Source organism: Panthera leo, chromosome B1 (genome assembly GCF_018350215.1).
Source record: "Panthera leo isolate Ple1 chromosome B1, P.leo_Ple1_pat1.1, whole genome shotgun sequence".
Lineage (NCBI taxonomy): Eukaryota > Metazoa > Chordata > Mammalia > Carnivora > Felidae > Panthera > Panthera leo.
In genome coordinates, this window is record NC_056682.1 from 50,510,285 (window position 1) to 50,534,974 (window position 24,690).

Here is a 24,690-nt window from a genome sequence, read left to right on the forward strand (position 1 = left end):
ACTGAGAAGAGATGACTGATAGAATTTCAAAAGAACTTTGAGCTAAAGACAAAATAAGTAAAACCTGAATTCTCAGGTATATCATGATCCATTCTCCCTCTAGTTGATTAACTAGAAGTAATTCAGAATGGGGTGCCTGGGTAGCTCAGTCTGTTAAGCATCTGACTCTTGGTTTCAGCTCAGGTCACGATCTCAACAGTTTGATGGGTTCAAGTCCTGCATTGGACTCTGCACTGGCAGCATGGAGCTTGCTTGGGATTCTCTCTTTCTCCCCACCTCTCTCTCTGCCCTTCCCCTGCTTGCACTGTCTCTGTCTCTCTCAAAATAAACTTAAAAAAAAAAAAAAGTAATGCTAAGCAACTATTCTCTAAAAATTCATTCACTCTTTATTCTTAACTATCTATACATTTAACTTCTCTTCCTTCACTCTTTCAAGTTCACTCCTCCAAGGAAGTTTAACTGTGCTTTAAATACCCTGGAAATAATACCATCTATCCCTGGAACACTAGTAATGCTCAGGAAAGGGTTACCTTTATAAATAGCAGTATTAATCTCTAGCAACTCTTTAAAATTATAAATGGAATCAGATGGTATCTAAAATTCACCTGTCCCGAAGACTACGTGTTTTTGCTTGGATAATCCCTAAATCCCACAGGGCTGGGTTTTTCCGAGGATCATTCATCTTATGGCCATATACTTCAATTGCCAATGCCCCTTCTGAAAGATGCTCAATGAAGTCTTCAGTAATGTTAACAGAAAACTCCTAAAAGAAAATAATGACAAAAGAGGAAATACCTTCTGATAACCTTATGATTATTCATACCCACCATCACATATCTACTCCATTATGGAGAAGAGAAATGGAAAAAAAAATGTTTTAGTTCTAAAACAGAATCTTTGAACATGCATGATGAGTGCTCAGAAGGTCTAAGGTTCTTGACTTTAAATATAATTGTAACTCTGATTTAAAAAAAAAAACTTTTCGCCTTGAAAATCTGTTGTGAAAGACCAGCACTGTATTCTATTTTGTTAGCAATATTTGGGAAGCTATTTTAAAAGTATAAATAGTTATATTAAGAATTCCAACAATGAGAGGTGCATGGCTGGCTCAGCTGGTAGAGTATGTGACTCTTGATCTTGGGGTTGTGAGTTCAAACCCCACACTGGGCATGGACCCTACTTAAAAAAAAAAAAAAAAAAGATTTCCAACAATGATCTACAATGTCTTCATATAAAAGTTATTACATGCAATAAGGTAACAGTGTTAGAACAACAATTTTTCTAGCTTTAGGACACAATTATCTCCAATAACAGGAGAGCAGGAATAAATAATGATTATCAGTGCAAAAAAAAAAATCACCCAATTTTTAAAAATTCTCCCAACCTATCCATCTTTACAAGATATATATGACAGCATTTTGCAATAATTATTAAGTTCCAAAATAGTTTATTTTAAAAAGTCATAAAATCCACACTCTCTCTCTTGGTCTTTAACACACAAAGGTATTTCTATGTTTAAAATAGATGAAAAAGAGACCTCTGTCTTGAAAGAAATGAGATGGATCAACTGTGGTTCACTAGAAAAACAGAATCGACAGTCTGACCATCCTGACTCTTCTAATCACTCGCCACAGGTAAACTGACTTCTCTAAACTGACTGCTGCTGCTAAAACAATAAAAGCACTATTATCAAATGCAACAGTGGTAAAGATCAGATGAAGAATAATATAAACTGCTTAGCAGGGCATCAGGTGTTCACTGAAGTTCATCATTGTCTCTTTTCTATCTTCATTTTCTCAAAAACACTAGTTTCTTACAATTTTTAGATGACAATCTCTCCAGTACTCTAACTCAACACATGTATTCCATTGAGAAGAGTATATATGGCTGACCCGTGAACAACGCAACAGTTACCAAAACCCCGTGCAGTCAAAACTCCACACAGAACTTTGGACTCCCCCCCAAACTGAACTACTAATAACCTGCCATTGACCAGAAAGCCTTACCACTAACATAAAGGTTTTTAAAAATTTTTTAATGTTTATTTATTTTTGACAGAGAGTGAGATAGAGTGTGAGCAGGAGAGGGGCAGAGACAGAGAGAGACACAGAATCTGAAGCAGGCTCTAGCCTCTCAGCTGTCAGCACAGAGCCCAACGCGGGGCTTGAACTCACGAGCCATGAGATCATGACCTGAGCCAAAGTTGGACACTTAACTGAATGAGACACCCAGGCACCCCTAAACAGTTGATAAACACAGATTTTGTATGTTATGTATATCCTATACTGTATTCTTACAATAAAGTAAGCTATGGAAAAGAAAATGTTATTAAGAAAACTGTAAGGAAGAAGCACCTGGGTGGCTCAGTCAGTTAAGCATCCGACTTTTGATTTCAGCTCAGGACATGATCTCATGGTTGTGAGATTAAGCCTTGAGTAGGGCTCCCTGCTGAGTATGGAGCCTGCTTAGGACTCTCTCCCTCTCCCTCTGCCCTTTCCCTGCTTGCAAGTGCTCTCTCTCTCAAAATATAAAAAATTTTTTTAAAAAGATATATATTGATACCAAATTATTCAACAAAATATTGCTCACTTTACAGTTTTGTTTTTACCTAAGTATTTAAATGCTGACGGAGTCTGGAAAACAAACTTACATTGCAGTGATCAAAGACAACCATGCATTGAGGCTCCTTGCTGACAGGAGAGGAAGAGGAGGTATCAACTTCAGGTGCAACAATTACTGGCTCCTGTTGGTCCCAGAAGTTGTATTTGCAGAACACAAAGTGGGACAGATGCTGTGGCAAGCCAGTGGCTTGAAGTATTTTAACCTGAAGGAAAAGGAAGGCTCTATTTGTTTTTAACTCAGAAAAGGTGGAACAAGTACTCTGAGTTAGAGATGGACCCCAGTCTTGACTCTGTCACCAACTATTGGTTTTTGTTGACCAAATCCCATTCACTCGGGGGCTGTATTTCTGCATCTGTGAAAAGGTGACGACAACTATTATATTTAGTGAGAGGTTGACAAGAGAGTAACACGACCTTGACTTGGATGTTTTCAAGTATCTACAGAGCAATTCTAGCTTCTTATAACTACATCATCATCACCATCAATCTCATCATCATCATCATATTATTATTAATTATAATTAACTGAGAAAAAGAAGGTTCTCAACATCAACACCACTCAATGATATGAATTTGGCTAACTATGGATGTGTCATAAGAACATAAGAGTGTTAAGAATGATTAATGAAGAAAGAAATCAGCATCCATGACAATAAGGAATATTCAGTAAAGGGCGAAAAACATTTATTTGATATTTTAAAGAATAAGAAAGAATAAGGTTCTTGAGTAGAATATTATATGCTACTAGAGGATTTTCTGGAAAATTTAAAACGCCTTGGGAATGTATACTTTGAAGATCTGAAGGGATAAATGGAGATTAAAGATGGTAAATGCTGACCATCTCTGTACCAACTCTTACTGAATGCCTCCTCCACACAGATTCAGGGAAGAGATGAATCAAAGGAAATGCACCCTGGACTGTAGGAGTGCAGGGCTTTGTGATAACAACATGCAATTAGAAATATATGTCTAATCAGGGGTGCCTGAGTGGCTTGGCCGGTTAAATGTCCAACTCTTGATCTCAGCTCAGGTCTTGGTCTCAGAGTCATGAGTTCAATCCCTGTGTTGGGCTCTGCACTGTGTATAAAGCCTACTATAAAAGAAAGAAAAGAGAAGAGAAGAAAAAAGAGAAAAGAAAAGAAAAGGAAAGAAAAGAAAAGAGAAAAAAATGTATGTCTAATTAGACCCAAATGTGCCAAGAATAAATGCCCATAATGGATTTTAAAGCAGTCAAATATTCTAAATATTTCTTTTGGCAGGCAGTGCCAAGTTGATTTTTAAGTTGGAATTTTTGTGATAAGTTGTGACATTCTAAAACTCCTCCAGCTATGACAGAAATTAAATTCTAAAATTAACTGAGCAAAACTAAATTCTGATTTTATAATTGATTAGGGGCTGACTTTCATGACTGAGCATTGATTATTTATTATGTTTTTCACTTAGTCACTTCCTGCATGTTGTATGATGTACTGTGTCTCCAGTAGATAAATTTAATAAAAATAAACTTGAATATGTGGCTGAAGTTGGTATAGTTCAGCAACCACAAATGTAATCATCTTAACATTTCAGGAAGCAATAATAAGACAGAATATCATGCAAAGTAGAGGACTATTTTCTCCTATACCCGGTACATAAGGGGTAAGCAATGGTGGAGAACTCCATTATTATTCATTATTCCCTACAATGGCAACAAGATTTTGAGACATTCAGATAGCAATTCCCCTGATAGGCTACAAAAAAGACAGATTGACTAATGCATTTTATTCGTCTAAACCCAATAGAGCAATCGGTGTTTGGCAATTAATTTTTTGTTAAATTTAAAAAACCATCCCTTTTTCACTAAGTGTTTAAAATTTTTTTATTATATTCTTTAAGGTGAGACAATATGGTGTTTGAGAAGATTACAAGATTTCTGTAGAATAAATCTAAATAAAAATCTCTGTCACATGTTAGCTTCTGCTTTTGAACAGATTAAATTCTTGGTTTTCTCAGGCTGAGACTTCTCCTATGTGAAACAGGACAGCTACCTAATGATACTGGCCTGAGTACTGACCATACCAATGGAATGAAATGAAAACACATCAAAGCATTGAGTGGACAGATGTTTGATACTATTCTTTGTGATTAAATTCCATCGGAAAGCCAATTTTTTCCCCTTAGAAATCAATCTCAATTTTAAGGTTGAAATAAATTAAAAAGATTTCATATGCTGAACTATATCCTACAGGCAACTTATCAGGAATAAGACTGCCAGGAACGAAGAATACCAGGAATGAGGAATATCTTGCATCCAGAACACAGTTTTTGGGTCTTTTTGCTTTTTAAGTTTCTACATACAGAAATCAAAATCACCACAAGGTGTCAGAATGCCACAGATTTCGACTTGCCACTGTTCATTATAAAGCCCAGGAATGTTAGAAGACATGTTGTTTGGGGTTTTAAAATACACTAATTTAATTTAATGTAATTGAAAACATCAATATGTGAATATGTGCACACTTATCTTTCATCATAGAAAAATAAATCTAGACTGCTGTTATAAGCTGGTGATACCTATTACTAAGTGTCCCAGAATGATTTGTTTTTCCCACCAATATTTTATTGTCATATAGTCTGTCTTCCTCATTTTACACAAAAGACCATTATATGCTTAGAATATGGTCTCTAAAAAACACTTTCCACTGAAAGGAACTAGGTTCCTTGGAGACATAGCTGATTCTAGTTCTGGGAGAGGAAAAGTCCAGAATGAAACTAGAATATTCATCATACCAGGAAGCAAGAGAGCTTGTAGCATAGTCTATGAAGGTTACGTTTGTGTCAAAAGGACTCAAGAGACAACTGAAGAGGAGCCCACAGGCCAAAGATGGGATAATTTGAGCTTCAATATAGGTAATAAATACAATGGATCAAAACACATCAAATATTTTTAAATCAAAGAGTTCACAATGACATTTGGGCAAAAAAAAAAAAAAAACCAAAAAAAAAAAAAAAAAAGCAACAAACACCTCACTGGCCACTTTTGTATGTTAGTAGGAAAACCAATTAATTATTTTGAAAATTAGTTTAAAAATTTTTTTTCAATGTTTATTTCTGAGACAGAGAGAGACAGAGCACGAGTGGGAGAGGGGCAGAGAGAGACAGAGGGAGGCACAGAATCGGAAGCAGGCTCCAGGCTCTGAGCCGTCAGCACAGAGCCTGACGCGGGGCTTGAACTCACAAACCGTGAGATCAGGACGTGTGCCAAAGTCGGCCGCTCAACCGAATGAGCCACCCAGGCGCCCTGAAAATTAGTTTTTAAAAAAAAGGAGAAAAGAATGCAACATTTACCCTGCCTTTCCTATACAAATTGTATCCCTGAAGAACAAAATAGCTGATATAATAGGAAGATTCTCTCTAGAATCTAGAAAAGAGTTCTATTTTTTTAATATAATTTATTGTCAAATTAGCTAACATACAGTGTGTACAGTGTGCTCTTGGTTTTGGGGGTAGACTCCCGTCTTCACTTATATACAACACCCAGTGCTCATCCCATGAAGTGCTCTCCTCTATGCCCATCACACATTTTCCCCTCTCCCCCAATACCCCCATCAACCCTCAGTTTGTTCCCTGTATTTAAGCGTCTCTTATGGTTTGCTTCCCTCCCAAGAATCTAGAGAAGAATTCTAGCTAACAAATGGTGATATAATTATAGTATCATTCTTTTCTAACTCCTAATGAAATATCTAGGTAATGATCATCAGTAATTGCTAACATCTCCAGAAGAAAACCAGACATAATATGACTGCGGATTGAAGAACACACCAACACCTATAAAATGCCCTTGCTACTCCCCTTCCCCATATTATCACCTTCATATCTAACTACCAGTTTAACACATTCAATAATACCAATCAGCAAAATCTAGATTATGAGATAATACAAGACCAGTAAGTCAGTTTCTACAATAAAGAAACTATAGGGTAAGAGAGAGAGAGAACAAGAGAGGAAGCAAGCCAGCACAAGGCCAGTGACACTTTAGATTCAGATCTAAATCTAAAGATTAAGATTTAAGTGACACATCACACAAGCCAATCAAGGAAACTGGGTAAATCATGATATTAAGAAAGTATTAATTTTAGATTATGGTATAATAGTTATTTTTTTAAGTACTCTTCTTTTGGAGATATATACTAAACTACTACAGATGAAATATGATGTCTGGAATAGTTTCAAAATAATCCAGGGGAAACAGACAGCACAGAGCAGCTTGGGTGTATGAGTCAGACATGATTGACCATGAGTTGATAATGTGGAGGGAGGGTAAATAGGGATCAATAACATTTTTCTCACTACTTTTTTATATGTTTGATATCTTCCATTAAAAAAAATCTGAAAATATTTTAAATTCTTTTTTTTTTAAAGCTTATGTTACCCACTATATACTACTTCTTTTTTTCAGTTCTGACTTTCTCAAATGAAACTGTATCTGTGTATGGTACCTTACTAATGGTAAACTTTTACATAGTTGCATTTACTAGTCCATCACTTTTAAAAGGAGCCATTATGGAGTCATCAAGTCTATGTCTCCACCTTTGATAATCATACAACCTCAGAGAAAATGTTTTAGAATCAAGAATAATACAGTAAGGATTAACCTTTTAGTGAATTAAGAATTTTCCCTCACATTCTGAAGCACCTGACTTAAACATCCGAGGCCTTCTTAATATATACAAAGACCCATAGAAAGGAGCACATCTTTAACAGCTGTAGTAGTTTCCCCATAGCTCGCAGCAAATGCCTCACTTACTCTTTTCAGTATTAACTCCAATTTTAGTATTTAGTATTTCAGTGTTTAGTATTCCAATTTAGTATTTCAGTATTAACTCCAATATTTACTGAGACATGGAACTGGACTAAGGATGGATTATGAAATACACGTTAAGTTTAGGCTTCCTTCATTTCACCTTTTAATGGCCTTCTTCTCACTCATACACTGGTCTTATGATCCTCGTGGATTTCTCTTCCTCAAAAACCCTTTTAACTGGGTCCTACAGAGATTCTCAACCAATGGCACACTGGATCAACACACTATTTGGAAATGTGTAAGAGTTTTTTCATTGTCCTAATGAGTGACAGAGGTGGCACTAACTACACCAATTGGGTAGGAGTTCAGGAATGTAATGACCTACTTAAGGTCTACCTAGCTATTACCCATGAAAATACGACAGTACCCTATGGAGAAAGAGGTTTATATCACATGCTCCCCCCAACTTCAAGTTCACTCTGAGTCTCACCTCCAGAAATTTTCCTCAGACTTTACTCTCTGAATTAATTACCTCTCCTCTATGTCCCAGAGCAACTCTTTCAACCTCTCTCAGAGCACTTGGGTCACACGATATTGGATTCTTGTGTGTCCCCCTCCACATAAACAGAAACTACACAGGTTGCTCCTTGACAGCAGAAATCCTGTCTTATTCATCTTTATGTTCTCAGCACAATGTATCACTCAAAAATACTCTTGAATTGTATGCATGGAAAGACCAGAAAGAGCAGAGTTTGGGATGAGCACATGCTGGAGTAGCATACACAAAGGCACATGGGTAAGGGGAACCAAAAACACATGGAAAAACACGTGAAGAGTGACTTCTATATAATAGGAGCTTAGGAGCAGAACCAAGACTGGAGTAAATCTCTAGCATCAGCACAAGTCAAGAGGTCCAATAGGAGGAAGAAATTCATGTGAAAAAAACTTTGTTTCTCTACAGAGAAGTTCACATAAACATAAATCCATATAACTTTGGAACAGAATGTCCCGGAAAAAGAGGTGACTTATCTGAAACTTCAAAGAGGAAGGTAGTAGAAGTACCTAACTGGTAAATCAGTATATATGATGAAATATGGTCTCCAGAATACCAATACTAAAGATTTCTTTAGAGACAGGTATTTCAAAATTCGAAAGAGAACACAGTATTTATTGTCTAACTACCCACAATCCTCAAAATCCACCACACTTCCATTACCTCTAAATGAAACTGGGACTTACCATGCACACAAGTCTATTCTCCTGGGTTTCCTTATCACAGGAGAGATCTGTGGTGTCATCACCTCCAGCAATCCTTTCCCCAATGTCACCACTGATTCGCATCACCTCCACATGCAGCCGACCTGCCACCTATAACAAGAGAAGAAAAATGGGATTTTGTTATTTCTCCCATTTTAGAGTCAGGTGGTTGGGTTAATGGTAAATGAGAATTTAGAAGTGTAGGTTCTAACAGTTACTTTTCCTCAAAGTACTTGGAATAATCACCACCAAGCAGATGGAAACACAGGTAATAATAATACACATAAATAACACTTATTATTGATGAAAAAGAGTCACAACAATGTACTACCACCACCGTAATGTTTCCTAAACTTTTCTCTGCAGGGTATAAGGCATAAAGAGAAAACTAACCTCTCCTTTCTGGTTGACAATTGGAACAGCATACTGTAACTTCACATCATAGAAGAGGGACTCGAGGAAGACATTCGCCACCCCAATGAGACTGTGATTTTCCTGTTCGTCATAGAATGGATCAGCACGCTTGAAGTAGGATCGTATAACCTTTAAAGAGATTTGGAACATCGCAACTTCAGAAATCACTTAAAACAAATTAATTCAGGGAGGCTGGGTGGCTCAGTCAGTTGAGCGTCTGACTTTGGCTCAGGTCATGATCTCATAGCTCGTGAGTTCGAGCCCTGCGTCGGGCTCTGTGCTGACAGCTTGGAGCCTGGAGCCTGCTTTGGATTCTGTGCCTCCCTCTCTCTCTGTTCCTCCTCCGCTCATGCTCTCTCTCTCTCTCTCTCAAAACTAAATAAACATTCAAAAAAAATTTAAAACAAATTAATTCAACCTACTACCACCTTTTCATGGCCAGTAAGAAAGTGATCAAACTCAGCTTAAGTACAACACTGGGTCACACCCACTCCCTCTTCCTCATCCCCATCAGAATGGGGATCAGCATCCTTCACCCATGACAGAGCCATCTCAGTATATCATTACTTTATTTCTTCTCCTTTATGTAGAAATCTTGCCATGAAAATAGAAAACACATATTGGCTAGAAAAAGAAGTCGAGTGTACAAAAGTGCTCTTCAGTTGTCATTCATATCTATTCCACTTGTTCCTGCCAAACCATAAGATAATGGTGCTGCTTAACGAGAGCTGACCCCATATGCAAGAGTGGTTTGCTTTTTTGTAATTTGTTAATGTTGTTTTCTTTCTAGGCTGACATACAAGAGAAATACAGAAGAAAAGAAAAAAAATTTAAGAAAAAATATCATCTAACTATAAAGTCATTTTTTATGACAATCTGGAAAAATAACATTTATTTTTAAAAACAAGATGCTAAGGAAGTAAACAACTCTGAGGAAACAAGACCAACAGTGTTGAAAGTTGTATAAATATACATAACATGTATTTCTGTTTTAAATATGCACAAGTACATGGCCAACCTAAATGGGAAAACCTGCAACTTGAGGAGAAAGTTCCAGAGTACAGCTCTACATCACCCACTTTAGGATCAAAACACCTTCAAAATCTGCTCTTAATGGTATAAATATTAAGGTACCACTGATGTTGTACTCAAAAAAGTGATACTACAGGATACTATTTGCAAGGTTAAATGTGTGGAGAAGTGGGAAGAGAGATAATAAGGCCTGGTCTCTGTCCTAAGTAAATTCACAGTCCTGCACAGGACCAGACACACATGACAACTACAGATGTCAGAATGGAATGTAGAAGATTCTACAAGTAATCCAGAGAACATACAATGAGGAGAGGAAAGAAGATTCTTGATTAGCAAAACAATTTAGAAGGTTAAAATAAGTATTATTCTAAAAACAGGATTACTATTTTAGAAAAATGAACAATTCTTCCCTAAAATGGTTAGGCTCCTTCCTGCTTGATTCTTTCTATGACTACTGGTTAAGTCCTTTTTCTCAGATAACTTACTGGAGTATCTTCTTCACACTCCTTCCACTCCTGATAAAGGTCTCTCATATCCAGCAATCTGTTGTCCAGTTTTTCTAAAGACCAAATCTGTTTTCCTTTTCCTTTTCTTCTCACCTGGATTGCAGGCTCACTAAGAAGAGAGCCTCGCTGTAAAACAGTAAGAGTGACCATGTGAAACACAAAGATATCCATCACGGAAGTCAACCCTGACCATTCTCTACCCACCAGTCAAATGTCATCAACCCAAACTAAAGCTGCTATCATCCTCTATTCAGTTCACTGCAAAACTTCCCAGAAACCTTACAAGCTTAATATGATGCCATTATATTCAATGGCGATCAAAATTTAAATTTAAGTATATAAATTACATGTAATTTACAAAGTAAATTTACATAGTATATTATTCATATAGTAAATGGGATATAAATTTAAATCTAAAACCTAACAGACTAAATCATGTTTAATGGGATATTAAAAATGTTTTATTCAGACCATCATATGATCAGAGAGTCCCAGTGGGTAGAAAAAAGTCATAAGCATTGAATGGGAAGGGAAAGTTTGCTGGGATGGAGAGCTAAGAAATGATCTTTTACTTTCAAGTTTGAATTTAAAAATCTTTTTGAATGGGTAGTATGTTAATGTGGTACAAAACACAAAATGTTTAAAAGAGCAAACCATGAAAAGAATCCCATTTACCCATTTGGAGGCAACAAATGACACCAACGTAAAAATACACATAGCTTGAATTTAAAATTTAAAATTTAAAAGAACAGTATAGAACTAGACAGAGATGCTGGTCACACAACACTGTGAATGCACTAAAGGCCACTGAACTGTTTGCTTTAAAACGGTTAATTTTATGTTATATGAATCTCACCAGAAAAAAACCTAGAATTTAATGAAGTTTTTCCAGCTTAAAAAAGCAATGTGTTTTTAATATAGAAAAAGTTTTTAAAACCACAAAGTAGAAAATAAAAATACCCCTGTGAATCTCCCCCAGAGAGACGTATCTATCAGTTACTCATCAATTTAGAGTCACCAGATAATTTATCAACTGTTTGGATATGTCTACTCGGAACTTTAGGGGACTGTGAATACACCCATGTTACTTTAACATCCCACGTATAATCATTTTCAAAGAAACAGAATTCACATGATGAAACAAAGATTTTAGAATTCTGAAGCTCAAAAATTACCATTCTCTCATACTATAAAGACTCCCCTACCTAATACTCAGCCAACCAGGGAATCAATACAAAAAGCTCATCAGTGATCTGCAGAGAGTGGTACTACAGGCAGAGAATGCTAGAACCAGGAGGAAATGGCAACCTGCAATATGCTGAAGCATCAAGACTTGGCCCTCCTGCAACTACAATAAGAATTGGAAAAAAAAAAAAAAAAAAAAAAAAATTTCTGCCTCTCACCAAAATCACCAGAAAGAGGCAAGTACAAGGTCAGGAGTAAGACCAGAACAAATAACGGCGTGCACAGCATGGACACGACATTAAGTGAAATGAAGAGTTTTCAAGTACCAAAACCAAAAGATTTTGTTGGATAAAAGAGTTAAGGCCCAGCCTGAGTTAAGGAGACTCTCTACTTAAGAAATACTTTCTTGTCAAGCTCGTCTCTCCAGGTGAAATCTGAAAATACTAATCTAGTAAATCTATGATAGCAGTGTAGATTAGTAGCCGTCTGTTAACGATGGCTGCTTCAACACCAGCAATGTGCATCATCTCTACCGGCCATCACATACCCCATGAACATACTCCCAGGTGTCTGGGAGAGAGGGATGCCCAAAATGACCTGTGTCACTTCTAGGTGTTGACCTGGCTGCCTGGAGACAGGGTTGATCTTTCCAACAAGGTCCGAGCCAGGATACACAGAAAAAGCTACAGAGAGTCATGCTTAATGGGGGAAAAATGTTTGTTTCTGTTTTTCCAACTCAAACACTACAGAATGGAAAAAGACCTTGCTCTGCTCAGTCTTCTAGAAGAATATAAGCCCTATACCTTCTGCCCAAGATTAGCTTTCCTCTACTGCTTTTTGTCTGAGTCCCACTGCACCCATGGTTTGCCCTACAGATGCCAACAAGCAAAATAAAGTTCTAAGTTCACAGAATATATACCAAAAGACAAGTCTCAGGGCACCTGGGTGGCTCAGTCGGTTAAGTGTCCAACTCTTGATTTCAGCTCAGGTCATGATCTCACGGTTTGTGAGTTAGAGCCCCATGTCGGGCTCTGTGCTGACAGCATGCAGCCTGTTTGGGATTCTCTCTCCCTCTCTCTCTCTCTCTCTCTGCCCCTCCCCTGTATGTGCATGTGCATGCTCTCTCTCAAATAAATAAATTTTTTTAAAAAATGCAAGTCTCCATAAAGCAATGAATGCATCACATCCACAATACCTATATTACTAAAAACATTAAGTATCATATTTGCCAAATATCTGTTCTGTGGAATCATTGACCTTGATGTTGTGATGCCACAAGAAAAAGATAGATGTGGTCCTTGCTATCAAATTAGAACACCCAAGAAGGATTCATTAAACCTCTGCTGTGTCAAATACTGTAGGGGAAACAAAGCACACAGACCCTCAAAATATTTTTCTGAATATAACATTCTATCATAAAAATTACATATGAACATGATTGAGAGCTAGAAAAGAACCTAAATAACAAAGAAAACACCTGAATGGCAAGGATAGAAAACTCTGATGGGAACTTCCCTCTATATTTTATTAAGCTTATTACATAATACCACAAAAATTTGTGACCATGAATGCACACATGAAACAACTAATAAACAGTTTTGCAGAGCAATCTGTTAGCAAGTGGAAATAACATGGTTTATGTAAAATAAACAGGTACCTTAAGGGAGGAGGGTTGTACAGTGGTAACAAAATGAAGGAGAAACACCACTTTCAGAAGATTCATCAGGAAAGACTTTTCAGAAATCATTTAAACAAACTGGAAGAAAGGGAGTTGAGGGAAATAAATTGGTAGAGTGTGGTGGGTGGAGGTGGAGAGGATATTCTTGTGGACAAAGGACATATATGCACAGAGGCAGAGAATTAAAAGCAAATAAACTCTACTGGAGAGCGGAGAGCAAGTACAAAAGGATACAGACTGCAGAAAGTATAGGTGGGGAGAAGGGCAAATCCACTGGTATTTAATAACACTGGTGAAATAGACAATGTCCCCAATGACATCTTTGCCTCTTCCATGAATGGCAACCTCACCTTCCTGTTGGCATCCAGGCTGGAGGCTGGAATCTGCAGGGTTACTTTATACTCTGTTCTTTTATCCAGTTCCTCTGCAATGTAACTAGCTTCTCTCACCAACAGATTGGCTTTAACAATTTGTTCCCTCAGCCTCATCAGGCTGTTATTCAGTGTTGCTTCTCTTTAAAAAAAAGGGGGGGGGGGGAGGGGGATAACCGTCAAGCAGCACATCAGAATATTATGTACTACATAATACACAAATGCTAATCTGCGAACCAAGCTTTACAACTGCCTTTTGCACACAGGGAATACATTACTGACACCGACCCATGCATGCGCTTGTATCCGGGCTAAGTTATACGTACAGGCACACGCTCGTGTAACAAGCTGGCCATTGATTACGACAGTGCTCACTTGACTGTGTATACAAGTCACCTGGGGGTCTTGATAAACTGAAGATTTTGACTCATGAGTGCTGGGGTAGGACCTGATATGCTACACTTCTATCAATCACCACCTCAGAGAGATGCTGCCTATCTGCAGACCAAACTTGGAATGGCAAGAGGTTAGTTAAGTACAATCTGTAACCGTAGATGAGACATTTTAGTGCAATGCTAATTAGCCCATATAGAGATCAAACTTGCAATCTGCATCTCATTAGCACCATGCTTTACCTACCTGAACTAATCAGTCCAGATAACCACCTTTCTTTTTTTTTCTTTTTTTTTAAAAAGCATCTACCCAAGCTTCAGAACCTAAAGTATAATACAATGATAAAGTATAACTTCTAAGTACAAATATTTGTTTATTCAATCCAAAAGCCATACAGACTAAAATGTGGCAGTACCTAACAAGGGCAACTTTAAAGAAATCAATATAAATTGGTAATTCCTGTTTTTTTCAAAAATGAAAAAAATAAGATAATGCCAAATGATTCTTAAGCTGTAACACTCTCTTTTTAATCTAACTTTTTTTCAAGTAATTTCTAGATCTCTTCACCCTGCATCTGACCTGGGCAGGTTACAGTAACAAGCACTGGCTGTGCATGTGTAATAAAGGCCCTATGCACCTACCTCTCTTCAGCCCACTGTCTCAGTCGCTGTTGAGCACTGGGTGAGTGGAAAGAAAACCTGTCCCCGCTACGGCAGTTTTGCTTCTCAGGAGACAGCCTTCTTCGTAGCTGCTCCAATTCATGTTCATACATAAGCCTCTGGCGCTCTAATGCAGATCGTTTCTCTTCTTCATGCTGTTGTTCTAGGCTGTTCAATATGGACTGCATTGGATCTAAACAAGGGTTTTTTAAAAAGGTAAATAATGAACGAAAGGTGACTGTACAACACAATATATTTCAAATGCTGTTCTATATATTGCTATGCTGTTTGTCACCCTAATTAGTAAAAGAAGACTCTTGAAGACAGTTTGGAATAAACTCAGTTTTCCTTACTCACAATTACTCATCATATCATCTATTCTTGTTAGATATATGCCGAACTGTTTTCCATCCAGACAAAGCAGGTCTTATTGTGTGTTCTACACATAACCTAAGAGTGGCAGTCAAGTGTCAAATCTGAGAAATTCTACCACTAAGAATAAAGTTGGCAGTGATTTGTAATCAAGGCTGAAAGAATGAAAAGTTTATATAAATAAATTAAAACCAAAGACACAAAAGAATAGAGTGCAGGGAATAACATAAAGATTTCCTTTTTTGGTTAACATTTAAAAGGTCTCAGTCACAAACATGTTTAACTCTCCACCAACTTTAAAAGATTCTAAAACTCACAACAGATCTGCTCACCATTATTACCCAGAGCCTTCATGGTAACCTCCATCTGTGCATACTCATAATTGAAGTTGATTTCACTGGACACCTCACTGGAGGAGTCTCCGTCTACATCCAGTTGCTCAGAACTGGTATCATTCTTCATGGAGCTGTCTTGTTCCTCATCTTCTCTATCTGCTTTCTTCTTCTTTTTAGGCAAATTCAGTCTTGGGAGAAAAAAAAGAGTATTATTTTTAAAATAAAGATAGGCACATATTCATTCCATTCATTAAATACTGGTATTTGTTAGATGCCAAGGGGGCACCATGTAAGTGTAAGGCAATTACTATACCCAGGAAGTTTATCCTCTACTAGTAGAAATACATACACATACGTGTGAATAGTTACAACAGACAGCATGACTTGGCCACATGACTGTAACAAGCGAGGTGCTGAAGAAAAGCTGAGGAACACTGTGATAACAACAGAAAGGATGACAGAGTAGGAAGTCATCTGAGGCAAGCCTTAAACAATAAGGAGAAAGCAGGGCATTAGGGCAGTGGGAACAGCATGAGAAGAGATGTAGAAATGGAAACTCTCATAGTCTGGAGAAATTATGAATAAAACAACACAGGGGCACACAAAATGTGTATAGCAGGAATTGTGGGAGATAATGCTGGAAAAATCAATTTATCCCAAACTATGAAGGTTTTGAAAACCAAGCCAAGCAATTTCTACTTGATTTAGTTTAAGAAGGAAAAAAATGAAAAATATTTTCCACATGCTTTGTACCCCTCTACCCTTTCCTCAGTAATCAAAATATCGACTGGCCTACAAGCAAAGGATCTCCATTAGCTATAAGAAAAGTCAGCTGATATCCCAAGCAGGGTGACCAGTGACAGGAAGAGGAACACAGCAGGATTCTAATTCTGTACAATCTCTAGTCCGCCCTTCGTTAGCAATACAACACCAGTTTTCTATGGGAAATAATGTGTGCAGTCCCGGGACACACACTTTCTCAGCCTCTCTTACAGGGGACAGGCAAATTCTAGCAAATGAGACAAAAGTAGAAGGTTGCTGGGGACTCTGGAAGATTTCTGCTTTTTCTGATCAAGAAGACAGGGCTAGTATCACCACCCATCTCTCTCAGTTTCTTCATATGTGCCCAGATGCTGCTTTGAAGCCTGGAGTGCTGTAGCCATCTTTAGACCACAGACCACAGGGAAATGCCAAGACAGTGAAACAGTGACAAGACTTCTACCATGACAGTTTTGAAAGGCTTAGCCAATGCTACCAACCATCCACCTTTGGATTTCTTATTCTGTCAGTGAACAAACTGTTTAAGTCATTTTAATAGTTCAGTTTGCTATTACTTGCAGCCGAAAACATTCCTAAATGAAATACAAATTTTATTTCATGAAGAAGGAAACTAAAAGTACTACTCTTCCAATAAAAAATAAACAGATAAAAAAATAAGCATGTCAGAAAAAAAATTAATGAATTCTTATACCAGATGGCAAAACAATCATCTTCCAATGGGAAATGAAAAGGGAAAAATAAGTAAGTAAACTCCTTATTGTCCCTGAGTATAGGGTTCATACGCCTCTAGGCTCAAACCATATAGTGAACAAACCATATACAGTCAATAAATATATATGTACACAAAATAATGTCTAATTTTTATGGAGCTAAGTTTACCTAATATATATTCTTCTATTTCAGAGTACAATCTTCAACAATCTCTAAGAGCCATGAATAATGTCATACCTGAAGAAGTGGTTGTTTCCCCATAATATCCTGTCCCCATGGTGTAGCTGTATAGGACTAGATACAGAAGAGCCATTTACAAATGTTCTGTGGGGAGAAGAGGTCAAACATGCAAACATGATTATCAACGTTTTCTCCTTTACTATACCATAGAGATGTAGTTACCAGGAAAAATAAAATAATCAATTCCCCAAATTGATTCCCAGTAAATTTTATTATTTGTATTTACTTCTTTGCTGATTTACCTAAAAAGCTTATGGTACTAAGTATAATATATTATTATCCTCTACTTTTCAAAGTTTCAAATTTGTTATATAGTATATTAGGGAGTATGGAACTATTATAGCCAATAATAAAAAGCTGGTAGCATATACATTACAACTCAAATTGAATATGTCCAATCTACATGGATAAGAGCCAATCAACCAACCAGAATCTAGAAATATCTACAGATATCAGTAATAATAAATGAGACCTATGCTAGAATCTTCTGTAACTTCCTAGAGCACAGAAAAAACATTCATATCCTATCAATATATAAAAGACTTGTCAGGTCCACTTGACTGCTTATCTTGACAATGGAGTTCAACAGATGGATGAACAGAAGGATATGAAGGGAAGAATTTGCAGAGGCAGGAAATAAACAGAAAAATTATGCATACCACTATAAGACTGATATTCCTGGAATACCAGTTTCATCAAGCCTCCTTCCTGCTGAAGGACTCATTTGCTTAGATACAGGATAAAGGTCAAGTTCTTTAACTTGATACTCAAGGCCCCATAAAAGGAAGCCTTCTTTATCTCCTTTCCCCTTTCCAGTGAATTCTCAACTCCAGCCAAAAAAACAAAAGGTTTATGTTCTGTCCACTGAACATGGCTGACTTACTCTTCTTTCAAAGCCAGGCTTATACCAGCCAGTCCTGCAAACTAGAACAGAGTTCCTGTCCCTCTCCATTCCCCCCAAGTCCTCAGCTCTCACAGCTCAGCTGGTTTCAGCTTCCTCTATAAAGTCTGCTCATCACCCCAGCCTATAGTATCTTAGTTTCTTTGCCATCCTAAGCACTACCTGGTTTTATATTGCTAATTACTTTTTATGTATATGCATACACACAAAATCTTACTCTCTGTATCTAGATTTCACTTGCCATGTGGGTTTTTAAACACTAGAAGTAATTGGTCCTCCTACAGTCTGATTATGTAAATCTCGAGGCTCAAAAAATATAACAAGAGGGAACCTACTAAAATTAGCAGATTTTAGCTTTTATGACACAAATTCCTTAAATACAATGAGGAGTTTAATTAAAGGCAAACTTATATAGAGGCTTATTTTTAAAGGCTACAGCAGTTAAGCTATAATTAGTAAATAAAAGCATGAACACAATAACAGTTTCCAAAGTGTGGTCTCTGGGGGGGGGGTCCCCAAGATCAAAGCTATTTTTATAATAATGCTAACCTGCCCTTTTTCACTGTGTCATTTATACCAGCAAATGAGTAAAACTGCTGGTGTTTTAGCACAAACCAAGGCAGTGGCACCAAACATTTCTAGTAGTCACTGGACTACTCACTGCCATGCACTCACAATTTTTTTTTTTTAACGTTTATTTTTTTTTTTGAGACAGAGAGAGACAGAGCATGAACGGGGGAGGGTCAGAGAGAGGGAGACACAGAATCTGAAACAGGCTCCAGGCTCTGAGCTGTCCACACAGAGCCCGACGCGGGGCTCGAACTCACAGGCTGAGAGATCATGACCTGAACCGAAGTCGGACGCTTAACCGACTGAGCCACCCAGGCGCCCCATTTAAAAAATGTTTCCTTTGAGAATGTCCTTGATGATGAAGTAAAAATTACTATGTTTTTTTTTTTTTTACTCTTGACTCTGAGTACCCAACTTTTTAAACATTTCAGGTGACAAAATGGGAAGTACATAAAAAGCACTGTGTCCATTCATACCAAAGAATGAAGGCTGTCCTGAGCAAAAGACATACACACAAAGTGTTATTTTGGGCATTTTCTTGCAAATAAACAAAGCAAGGAAACGAATGGCAGTATTTGTTGCCAACTGTAAACTTCAAATGAGAACTGGAGTTTGGAAGACTTGTGTCTGTGTCCTCCACCCAAAGACCATGAGGAGCACTCCTGTGGTGAACATGCACAGGGAGAAGACACAGCCCCAGGAAGCACAGGGTATCTCAGTGAGACTGTGCTGGGAAGGACTGTGGCAGGATCTGGGCTTTAGCTGGATGACTTGGGAAGGGCTCTGACAGCATGGGGTGCTGTATGTGCTGGATGCTGTATGATCGGGCATTTCAAAAAATCTTATCTCTGGAGGGGAGACTCCAATGAAGATGTGACGAGTGAAGAAATAATCGCTCACCTCAACCAAGAGAAGGTGTTTGGTATTTGGTGTGTGGCAGAGTGACCTTGATTTTTGTCTGTGCTGAAACAAAATGATGATGTGGCCTGCTTTGTCTTATTTATCACAGCCTCAGAGTAACATTGCCTGAGGTTGATTTTTTAATAGGAGAATGGCATGCCCTAACTGGGAGTGCCAGGTCCAGTGTCTTCTCTTTTTTTTCCCCTTTCTTATTTGCATCCTTCACCATGAGCTTGATTGCTTACCAATATTTAAAGACTTTGTGGATAAAATCAGTAATGATATTAATGATTATTCAGTATCACAGGATGAAATGGTCCAACATTTGGAAATTCAATATAAATCAGTTAACAGTTATGGATCATTATATAACACACAGCCCAAGGAAACAAACTGACAAACATTTAATTTATATATAATGGTACACCTCTTCATTCATCCATTACTTACTGAGCACTTATATACTAGTCTTTTATTACATACTAAGGACAGAGAACCAAAAATAGAAGGGCCCTTGTCCTCAGTGAGTTCATAGTCCATTGGGGTAATAAAGGCTAAGAGACCACAAAAATACAAATACAAAGTGTTGACAGGAAGCATAAGGTGTATGGGAATATGTACTAGGGGCCCTTCACTTAGACCAAACAGGAAATTCCCCCAAAGTAGATAATGACAGAGCTTAACCTTGAATGTCAAACAGGAATTAGCTGCCCAAAGGAATGGCAGACATAGAGGAATAGGAGACAGACAGGAGGGATGTAAGGGATTTTGTATCAAAAATAGTAGAAAGCCATTCGGCTATCTGGTGAGTGACCCAGGAGAAAAGGTTCCAATCAAGATATGATGAGGGCCTTGTTTTTTTATTTTATTTTATTTTTTTTATGAGGGCCTTATTTAAATAAGGCCACGAGAGTGAGTATAGAGAGGGAACATGGCTTAAGAACTACTAAAAAGTTAAATGTAAAGGCCTTGGTAACGACGTGAATATCTTCATTAAGTGAACTTAAAAAGCAAAGGCCAAGCATCCACAAGTAGTGTCCTTTCTTCCTCTTAAAGACTGTGACATTAACACTAATTAAAGTACATTACCTGGTGTTCTTCTGAGGAGTCAGCATAACCTGGCCTTCTGATGTGATGTCTATAATACAATGTTCAGGAAGAATTCCCATTCCACATAGCTGGATATCTTGGGAATTTGCTGACCCTATCAATGTATGTTCCTACAAAAGAATCAAATTCACTGATTAACATTGTATTCTTACATGTATAGAAACTGAAATCATCTCCCCTGAGCCCTCTTATATTGATCCATTACCTTAGCTAAAAGATTTTCTTAAGCAAATGGAATGGGGTAGGGGGAATTTCTGGCTTTCTCTGAAATACATTCTACAAATTGTATTTCCTTATAAGGAATAATGCAGAGTTGAGTTATACCTTTTAAACCTAAAGCTATAGTTTTATATTAATGTCTATACTATATTCATTATTTTCCATCTCAATCTTGATTCCAAATACTTTATACTACTCTCAGAGCATGAGCCATATGTCAATGATATACCAAAAATATTGGTCTGAAGACCACAGTTACTTAAGCTGCACATCATTTATCTGGTCTCAATCAAGATGAGTCAACCACAAAGATAAAAAGCTATTCAAATCTAAGCATTCTGAAAAGATTACAATTACTTTATGAATCCCATGGTCTCTCTAATCCTCACAGAAGATATGATGGATGTGTTCTTCTTACTGTAGAGTCGCAATTATGCAATTCTTGAAGCCCCAATCACCAGCCTTGCTTTCTGGCTGGCAACTGAGAAAGTGGATGTAAAAGTTAAGTTCCCTCTTCTGCACTTCAACATCTGACTGCCCATACATAATTAAACGCTGATAAGACCTGGATGTGTCCCTAGGCCACCTCCTCCTTGCATACACCTGGATCAGGGGTCAGATACAAAATATGTAAGGCTTTGCAAGTTTTATAAAACCACTCTGCCTCATAGTGTGAAAGCAGTCAGATAACACACATATGAACAAGTGTGGCTACTTTCCAACAAAACTTTATTTATGAACACTGAAATTTGGACTTCACATAATTTTCACATGTCTGAAATATTATAGCTTTTCTATTTTTTTTTCCAACTATTTCAACAATGTAAAAACCATTCTTAGCTCCCAGGCCGTATAGAAGCAGGCAGGGAGCTAGATTTGGCCAGTGGAAACAGTTGCTGACCCTTGATCACAATGACTTCATCCAGCCCCATGGGTTTTAAATGCTGTTGAGACAGGAAAACTAAAGGGACCCTATGAAAAACTGCTTGTTTTGCTCCTTTTCCTGCTTCTGTTCTTGCTAGGACCCACATCCCCCTACAAATACACAACTTATAGAACAGATAATGTGTCCTCCCGGTAAAGGCAAAGGAGTTAATGATTTCTTTGGAGTCTTCCAGCACAATAGACACCATCTAAGGAGTGACCAAGACCACTGATCCACCAAGAACTGTGGCCCTAGGGCACAAGTGGCTTATGGAGGACACATAAACACTTGTCTATGTTCCTGGATGCCTGAGAAGACACAACCCTCAATAAAAACCCCAGGCTTCAAACAAAGATGAGACTTACTTTCCTTTCAGAGTCTCCCAGTTGCTCTGTATCTGCTTTCTCTACATATCTTCAATAAACTGCTCTCATTTCCTCTTGGCTTACATTTGGTTTCCATCCTGAATGAAGTCAAGGACCTTCTTGGCTGGTTCTGGAGAACCCCACCTGGGTCCTCAGACCTCGCCTGCCTGCGACACTGTTTCTATATAAATTAAATCACTAACCAGGAACCATAAGCTTTAGTTCATTATTTTCCTGCCTCCACTACCACTATTCTAGTCTCAATAACCATTATTTGTTGCCTACTTGGATGTCTAAAGACATTTCAAGGTGTCTAAATGTCTTTAATGTTCATTTATTTATGAGAGAAAAAGACAGAATGCAAGCAGGGGAGGGGCAGAGATAGAGGGAGACACAGAATCCCAAGCAGGCTCCAGGCTCTGAGCTTTCAGCACAGAGCCCGACACAGGGCTCAAACCCACAAACCACAAGATCATGACTTGAGCCCAAGTCGGAGGCTTAACCAACTGACCCACCCTCTAAATGTCATTTTTAATGACATTTGAGTATCTAAAGACATTTCAAAGTGAAAGGGCCAAAGCAGAACTTTTGCTCCCCCAACCTCCACCCAATGAGTCTATTCTCTTCTCCATTAATAGTGGTACTGCCACCACCCAGGTAGTCAACTAAAAAGGTTAGGTGCTACTGAGCCCTATCTTCCCCTTACCAGCCTACTCCTGGATCCATGTTGATCAGAACATCCCTACAGACTGTCCCTCCAAAACATATCAAGAATTGGCTCATTTTCCCTCCACCTCTACGATCACGCTTTACACTCTACTGCTCGGGTGAATACAGGTGCCTCCTACTATCTCTCCACTCCTAATCCCTCACCCCCATCCACTCCCAGCACAACAGCTGATCGTGCAGCGCCCCCTACTTAAAACCCTCAAGTGGCTTCCCTTTGAACTTCTAATGAAGTCCAAATTCTTACTCAGGCTTACAAAAAACGCTCAGTGATGTGGCCCTGCCTGCCTCTCCTATCCTAGCTCTTACTACTCCCCCTTCTCCTGGAACATGATAAGGCCATACTGGCCTTTTATATGTTCTTTGAGCACACTGGCTGGTTCCTCCATCTAATCTTGATATTGGTAGTTTCTTATCATTTCTATCTCACCTTTTAAGGGAACATTCTCAGGGAGGTGTACTCGGAACTGACAATCAGATATAAGCACCCCACCACTCTCCTATTTCAATTCCTTACCTAGCACTGACTATGGGTTGGTTTACTATATGTCTCCACAGCTAACATGGAAACACCACAAGAGCAGAGAACAGCCTGACCTGCTCCCCACTGTAATCCAAGCACTTAACACATGCCTGGCACAATTAGTCATTAAAAAAATATAAAGGAAAAATAAATGATCATTTGTCTTCAGACTCAAAGGAAGATGATTCTCTCCTCCTCTTTGCTGGTAACCCTTCTAATTATGTTGTGGGTCCCAGTGATTCCTATCTCTTCTGGGACCTCAATCTCATAAAAAGGGCCCTTCCCCACTAGTATATTCATTTCACCTTTCCTGGGGGTTTCTTCTCTCAGCTGTACTGCAGTGGTGATTCTAAGGAAACAAAGAGCTGGGATCCAGAGCTGCCCCATGGTATCCTATTCGGTCCCCAAGGAGTATATAAAATACAGAGGACATTCCACATAAAGCTTTACTCTTCACTATTAGCTGAGGCTTTCTGGCCAATCCTATACTTTCCTAATCTGGAGAACAGGGTTTGACTCCATGAAACTACAAGTAATGCTTTGTGATGCTCAGTAGCAGGCCTCAAGAATCTATTCCATGCCTATCTGCATTCCCCACTTTGGCTCCCCCCGCCCCCCCCCCCACCGTACAACACCAACCCCACAGTGAAGTTCCAAAAGGGGGGAGAAAAGAGTCTAAAGAGAAAAAGGGCCCAAGACCACCTAAAAAAGAAGGAAAAATTGTCAAAGCACTTGCCTTGAACTATATAACCCAGGTTGGGGTTTGAGTCTAGAACCAACTCCCACTACCATAGTCTGACTGCACACAGATTCAGGTCCATGTCTGTGCCTTTGCTCTTGTTCTCTTTGCTTGAAAGACTCCCTCTTCCCTTCATCTAAATACAAGGGTCTTCTAATTGAGGGTCATTTTCTACTTGAGAAAGTTTCACCAGTAGGCAACACTGACTTCTCCCTTCTCTGAATCCCCTTAGAGGAGATACCATATTTCACTATCAATTGCACAAATGTTGCTTTTTTCCTTTATTTAGACAGCAGTCTTCACAGAACTCCTGCATCTTCTACAACAATGAGCACAGTACATGACACATGGTGTATGCTAAGTATCTATTGATAG

General features: G+C 38.3%; 1 protein-coding gene across 3 annotated transcripts in view; it reads right to left on the minus strand.

Annotated features, from left to right (window-relative positions):
- The window catches only part of KIF13B (kinesin family member 13B), a 198,826-nt gene that overhangs the window by 67,598 nt on the left and 106,538 nt on the right, over positions 1–24,690 (minus strand). For all 3 annotated transcript variants that reach the window (XM_042934972.1, XM_042934973.1, XM_042934971.1), the window contains exons 14-23: positions 20,798–20,928; positions 17,335–17,421; positions 15,604–15,794; positions 14,882–15,092; positions 13,827–13,989; positions 10,593–10,739; positions 9,055–9,204; positions 8,644–8,772; positions 2,651–2,824; positions 606–763 (exon numbers count right to left, since the gene is read on the minus strand). In XM_042934972.1, the coding sequence (XP_042790906.1) occupies positions 606–763; positions 2,651–2,824; positions 8,644–8,772; positions 9,055–9,204; positions 10,593–10,739; positions 13,827–13,989; positions 14,882–15,092; positions 15,604–15,794; positions 17,335–17,421; positions 20,798–20,928 (1,541 nt within the window). The remainder of the gene's footprint in view (positions 1–605; positions 764–2,650; positions 2,825–8,643; positions 8,773–9,054; positions 9,205–10,592; positions 10,740–13,826; positions 13,990–14,881; positions 15,093–15,603; positions 15,795–17,334; positions 17,422–20,797; positions 20,929–24,690) is intronic.